Below are 7,452 nucleotides of genomic sequence, written 5' to 3'. Positions count from 1 at the left end.
CCATTCAAGCCATCTCCAGCCATTATTAGTCTCAAAGTGGGTTCCTCGTCATCGAATAGGCCTACTGTTACTCTCTCTGTATAAGATATGTGATCATCCCTAGTGGCAAAATTTACAACATATAAATATTTAATTCACCAACAACTAGATATAAACATCAGTGTTTTAAGATCAAGGAAGAATATCTTACATAAAAGACACAACATTTTAATTATCAGTGCACTAAATCCTCAATTCTACAGCAGTTTTCTTTTGTGGTTTGATCGTTTGTTTTCGTTTCGAAAAATACTTTTCAACGACCTCGTTTAGGGCCAAACGCGGGTTAGCATGACGAACTATGGATCTGATGATGTGTGGCTCGCACTCCAGACTTTGAAGCCATGGGTGCGTTATAGGAGTGACGTTCAGATCACACTTTTCGATTTGAAAAGACAAGAGTATCCCAAGAACCGACAATTTTCCTTTAAGCTATCACTTCAAGATTAGCTTTGCACGAAATTCAACAAACAGACCTCTTATATCGTGTTAAACAATAACCTATTTTAGAAGGAAAATAAAATGTAAAACTGTGAATCATGTAGTGGGGAGGGTCTGCAACATTGGATAAGACTTTCGAGATGTGCATATTTAGTGTTCGTGTGTTTCAACATATTACTTTTCAGTTGCTAAATCACTTTGTCTTTTTCTCAGCACATCTTCAACAACGGCTTGAAGATTATATCTCTCACCTCTCTAAAGTCCGCCTTGTGAGGGCGCGTCGAAGAGAAGGGCTTATTCGTGCTCGGTTATTAGGATCGTCAGTTGCTACTGCACCTGTGTTAACGTACCTGGATTCTCATTGTGAATGTACAGAAGGTAGGTGGATTTATTAACCATGACATTTAGAATAGAATTTCATAAAATAATCTCAAAAATAACTATTCTTTGTTGTAATTCTATTCGATATATTTGGTTTTCGTCGTTTATTTTCGCTACGTTTTCTAGAAAAGTTCAACTGTTAGTTAATAGCAAGAACGAACAAGAGGAATACACCACGTTTTACGCTTAGGGAGCGGTCGTTTATTACTTCTAGGGAGGTTCGGGGAATTCAGGGGAGTGTCAGTTTTTAAAAATATGTTACCAAGGGGGAGGGGGTCAACGTTTTTGAAAACTAAATTCCAAATGTACTGCCAAATCCTGCTGTTGTAGTTTTTAAACATTTCGCTGCACGGGCCTTGATTGTCATTTGTCAAAGTGTACAAGCGTGACTGATGGCAGTCTGATTGACAACACTTGCATGCATACCTTACTTACAATAGTTTCAACAACACCACAACAAAGCTAGCTGTTAAACTGTTGCTGCATGCAATATAACAACCTAATAACGCAATATTCACTTCCTCTTTCACAGAGGACATGCCTAATTAACAAATAAAGACTAGATCAGGGGCCCAACACTGGGGACTACAGAAAAGTTTTGGAGGGGGGGGGGCATAGCAACTAAAACAAATAAGCAATACTATTATATTCAAAACTAATGTGTGATTCATTTTAAAATATGTTGTCTGCAGTGAAAGTAAAGTACTCAGTAGCTACAGATTCATTGGTTGGGGAGGGCCTCAGTCAGGTTGTGGAATATTTTTGTGGGGGTTCTTATGCTTAGAAAGTTTGGGAAACCCTAGACTAGATCGTTTTTAATTATGGTTTGGTGATTCTTTGTCTCTTTATAATATTAAAATCTTGGTAAACCTGTTTTATATATATATATAAGTTTAAAGAATCGTATATTCTATACATATAAACTTAATAAATCTTATAACAAATAATAAGTGAGAATTTTACAAATAATTACTGTTGACTGTATAGTCTGTAAACTAAATAGGGTAACATGTGTACTATTACAATTATCACAAATTGTATCTTGCTATATCTTACATATTGGCCTGTACTGATTAATGACAATTTGTTTATAATTATTTGTAAGGTTACCTTTGACAAATTCCGACTGTCTTTATGAAAACAATCTAACAAGTAACAGGCTATGTTCATATATAATATAAATTATTCTGTAATGTATATATATATATATTTGCTTTATTTAATACATGTGCGATTTTTAACAACATGTTTTTCTAAGTGTGCTGTAACATTGTGTTGTGAGACATGTATGTCAGGGTTTTAAATATTGCCTGGGCTGGGATTCTCCTACAGTAGGTGTCTGTGATTTGTTGGCGATAAATTTGGACAATAAATGGACAGCACGCAATCCACTTGTTTTAAAATAATATATATATATATTCAAAACAAGTCAAACATATGTACAAAAGCTCTTTACACTATAGGAAATTATAGTTTTATCTACAACTCTAAATAATTCTCTTTTCTTGTTAAAAGTCCACACAGGCTGATTCAATTACATTAGAATCCAAGACGAATTATTTTTCTCTACACTTATCACAATAGTATCAGTGAATAATTCACTTACATTACCCCGTGGATTATCACAGTTATATCCAGAACCTTAAATAATTGTCTCCTTTTCGTTAAAGTCCACACAGGCAGGTTCAATTACTTTAGAACACCCTTTGACAAGATAAATTATTTCTCTTATCTCTGTTAAACTGTGAAACTCACTTTAAGATATCACCTGTTAAGGCTAATCACTCACACGCCAGCTATCTTCACGCTATGATGTAACAATACTCACATAGCGAGAGAAACTTAGAGGTTTCGAGAAAAATGACGTCAACAATACTACAACAATTGAACTACACACACAACCTACGATTCTTACCGAGTTACGTAACATAATTTGTCACAACTATTACTTTTAATATAATTAACTTTTAACACTCTTTTTATGAAAACTAAATAATCATTAAATATCAGATCACTAAATGAACTAAATAATAACTCTTAAATTAAATAGTCTTGTATATCCAACAATATATATGGATTGTGTATTTGTAAGTAATATATAATCAGTTTATTTATCTTCATCATTGCGCTTTGTGCTGACCTCCGAAAGAGAAACATTAAGACTAATTTATCAATGTATCAAGGCTTTACAGTAAAGTATTTTTAATAAGTAAGGCCTAAGGAAGTTTACGTGATAGGCAGTAGTTAAATTAGGTGAAACTGATACACCACGTTTTAGGCTTAAGGATAATGGTAAGGCCCAAAATGCTTGATATGATAGACAACTAGTAAAAGCAAGAGACTAACACATCACGTTTTACGATTAATAATATTCGTAAAGCCCAGGTCACATAATATGACTTTAAAATCAAGATTTCGTAAGGCCTAATGGACACTTGCGAGTGATCAGATCAAATATTTCTGATATCGAGCAATTTATTACTCGTTAAGAAGAAAATAAAAACAAACAAAAGAAAGATGCTTTACTGCAAATATTATTATGTTAGCATAAGCTCAAATATAACCATTTGAATATACATAATAAGTAAAAGAAGAAAACAAATGTATCAATGAAAGTTAAAAACTTAGAGCGAATTTTGGAATAACGAAAATATTTGTAACAAGGGGAAAAGAAAAGATTATAATGAATATGGGTATTTGATTCCATACGATGTGAAACGAATTCTGTCTTAAACAACTATGTATTTTGTAAAATTTAAACTAGGCTGTGCTCATTTCAGGCTGGCTTGAGCCACTTCTGGACAGAATAGCCCGTAACAGCACCACAGTTGTGTGTCCGGTGATTGATGTCATAGACGACAACACCTTTGAATATCACTTCAGAGACTCAAGTGGGCTAAATGTCGGAGGATTTGACTGGAACCTCCAGTTCAACTGGCATGCCGTTCCAAGAAGAGAGAAAGAGAAACGGGAGCATTCTTGGGACCCTGTCTGGTTAGTACATCAAGCTATGGCGGAAAGTTGAGTTTCAATTAAAATCCATTCACAACAACAACTATGTCTCGAATTTAAAAATCGTTGTTCGTTTAGCCTGAGACTTAACCAAGACTCTTTTCCTGAATAACTCACCTACTGTAAAATAATATATATACTAGCTAACAAATCTCATTTCTTAACCAAAAGAGAAGTAAACTTTCAATGTATATTTACTCGTAGCTAGATCAGTGCGCCACCTAATAAAAAGGAATATTCTTTTATCATCAAAGTGTGCTTCAGATAGATCTAGCAGCGAGATTTTTCTTTAACTTAGAATTTTCTGAGTTGTAATGTGATTTTTCCCCGAAAGAGGGGGTCACCTGTTTTAATGACTTGCACCACTATACAATAGTGTGTTGTCTTACGTCACATAAGGGACGCTTAACGCTTACAATTTGTACTGTCGTGACGTCACTAAACGATGCGCATGCCATGAATCACGAGAAAAATTATGCATTCTGTAGGCTACAACTCAGTATGACATATGAACTTCAAAAGCAAGAAATAAAAATATTTGTCACTCGTAATTTTGGTTTTATTTACTCTTGAAACAGAACACTTTCGGGGACCCTGCAGAAGTACATCAATTAAATATTAATACATATGAAACAAGAAAACCACCAAATGAATTCATGTAGAAGCTACTGATCAGGAGAAACAAGATGGTTAACTGGTCAAGTGCTAACAAACTGGAGAACCACTGCACAGCTGTGACAATACAAACTGCTGAGCTGAAACAAAAAAAGTTGATAAATTAATAGCGTAGAGCAGCGGTTCCCAACCTTTTCACCACCAAGGATCCCCATGTTTTTTGGAAGATTCCATCTACCCAACAAACTGTTTTTCTTACTAATAATTAACTTGTTTTTCCATTTTTCACTATCAAATGAAAGACATATATAACTGAGTGTGCAATTAAAAGAACAGCGGAATTCAAAAACTTGCTTGTTTAATGAGGTGGTATTATCTTCGCGGACCCCCAGGGGTCCGGGGACCACAGGTTGGGAACTTCTGGGCCGTAGAGCAAGAAAATAAAGGTGGTGCTGTGTAATAAGGTGGACAGCTAATCAAGTAGCAACGACTTCAAAACAGCACCACCAAACACAAAATGGGCAGTCAGCGTCGTTGACCTAGTGTAGTGGTGGGCAACCTGTGGGGGCAAACCGGAGACTCCCCGTCCCTGCATCCCCCCAAAGAAACTTATCACAACAATACAAATGGTATATATATCTATAGGTGATGACAGCAGGTTAACTCCAGTTACAGTATTGCTAAAAAAACATAAACGTAAACTTTGATTATTTATTTTTTGTATACTGTACATTTTACAATAGGCAGAAGAGAGAGTTATTGAAACTTTAGTAACATTTATATGTAGTTCATTTTCATTCAAATGTATCATTTGGGGCTTATGACTTGTAAAGAGAGTCCTTCGACCCTTTAGGGTATTGAGAGCAACAAGGTTCCCGATTTATTTACAAAATAAGTAAAACTAATAAAATCACAGTAGAGGGATTACAAAGAAATCACCAATTTAGGAGCGTAAAGTGATTAACTAGTAAAATAATAACGACCAGTGTGATCACAATAAAGTCATCAGTAACCTGGAGCAACAAAGTGATTAACTTTGTCAGTCAATATTTAGTAACCTGGAAAAACAAAGTGATTAACTGATCGACTAGTAATAATTTGGAAAATCATAGTATGGACTATAAAAAGTGACCTTCAACTAACATTTAAGTAACAAAAATCGACAAATAGAAACATAATAAAGACCACAAAAATTACTGCTGACCAGGAGCAGAAAGAAGATTAATTAACGACCAGTGGAAGAGAGCCTTAATAAAAACCACAAAATGACAATCAAAAATGAGAGAAAAATCCTTTGCACCTGCATGTGACGCTAAAACTAAACATGCATGTTACACACATATAAACTGAAACTCCTCTGAGTCTGTCAATAAAAATTTTATTGATTTTTGTTGTTGTTAAAACTACGGGGTTAGTTTAGGAACATCACGATAAAAGGATGATTGATGAGAACCGAAGCCACTGTTCTCAACGTGAGGGTTGTTATCATAACTCTCATTGGTTAGTTTTCATTTGTTTATTTCTCGCCATCTGTTGAACACTAGCTTATTCATTAAGTCCTGGCATAACTCACATCATAAATCAAATCTTTCTGCATCTTTTCTATTATCAGATGATGGAGAAAAATCATAGCAGAATGCCTACACTAACCATTAACTTGTCTGTCGAGACACATTTTGTGTTTGTGCGTTTTCTGCGTGTCTGAATACATATAATATTTTTATATCTATATATTTAGACATGTCGACATCCTATACAACCAACTGTGTATTCAAATATCACTTATATTATATATTAGCTAGTGTTTTATAGTGGTCAACGTGGTTGGGGGAGGGGGTTGCTTGGAAGTATTACAGTGCAGTGATCTTACCAACGTTTCACGTTTAAAATGTACTAGTTTTATTAAATGTTGTTCGTGTTCGTGGGCGTAATTTTCAAGGGGGACATATCCCCCGCACTTTTTTAAGGATAAAATACCCTCATGCATACCTCAAATATAGAAACTGTCTCCCCACTCTGTTTGAAATAGACTTCCAAGAATAATTATTGTTCAACGGTTTATCCTTGTAAAAAATCATTGATGAATCACATTGACGTTCGTTATATGAGGTAATGGTTATTCCTACAAGACACTAAGTTCCTCATTTGTTTGTTTGTTTGTTTTTAGAGTAAAGCTACACTGGGCTATCTGTTGTGTTCACCGCGGGAAATCAAACCCCGGATTTTAGCATTGTAAGCCCTGAAACTTACCGCTGTTCCACCGGGGGACAATTCCACATTTAGTAATTAGATGAGGAGTTGAAATGCAGATGTTAATTTTATTTTATTGTAATAGATTTCATGAGTTCAAAAATGTCTCTATAACTACCTGTATCAAATTTATTTCAATGACGTTTAATACTATATAACAGTCTTGAAGGATTTTCTTCTCGATCTAATATAGAAATTCCTAAAGCAAAGCCCCCCAGTGGCACAGCGGCATATCTGCGGACATACAAACAAACCTAACGAAAATCTCTCGTGTTAATATGATTAATAATATGTATTATGATATTTTGATATAACCTAGGAAAGTTAGATTTGTAATTGATAATGTAATTAGAGTTGTAATTGGTAACGGAATTAGAGCTGTATTTAATAACGTAATTAGAGCTGTAATTGGTAACGTAATTAAATTTGTAATTGATAATGTAATTGGAGTTGTAATTGGTAACGTAATTAGAGCTGTAATTAATAACGTAACTAGAGCTGTAATTGGTAACGTAATTAGATTTGTAATTGTTAACGTAATTAGAGATGTAATTGGTAACGTAATTAGATTTGTAATTGATAATGTAATTGGAGTTGTAATTGGTAACGTAATTAGAGTTGTAATTGGTAACGTAATTAGATTTGTAATTGGTAACGTAATTAGAGCTGTAATTAATAACGTAATTAGGAGTTGTAATTGGTAACGTAATTAGAGAT

At 34.4% G+C, this 7,452-nt stretch overlaps 1 protein-coding gene across 1 annotated transcript in view; it reads left to right on the top strand.

Annotated features, from left to right (window-relative positions):
• LOC106465717 (putative polypeptide N-acetylgalactosaminyltransferase 9) overlaps positions 1-7,452 on the top strand; it is a 49,998-nt gene that overhangs the window by 31,564 nt on the left and 10,982 nt on the right. Inside the window, exons 4-5 of the mRNA XM_022393635.1 lie at positions 691-855; positions 3,639-3,852. Of these exons, the coding sequence (XP_022249343.1) occupies positions 691-855; positions 3,639-3,852 (379 nt within the window). The remainder of the gene's footprint in view (positions 1-690; positions 856-3,638; positions 3,853-7,452) is intronic.

The sequence above is a fragment of the Limulus polyphemus genome, unplaced genomic scaffold, assembly GCF_000517525.1.
Source record: "Limulus polyphemus unplaced genomic scaffold, Limulus_polyphemus-2.1.2 Scaffold2028, whole genome shotgun sequence".
Classification (NCBI taxonomy): Eukaryota; Metazoa; Arthropoda; class Merostomata; order Xiphosura; family Limulidae; genus Limulus; species Limulus polyphemus.
The sequence above is the reverse complement of the archived record's forward strand: the minus strand, read 5'-3'. Positions and strand labels throughout refer to the sequence as shown.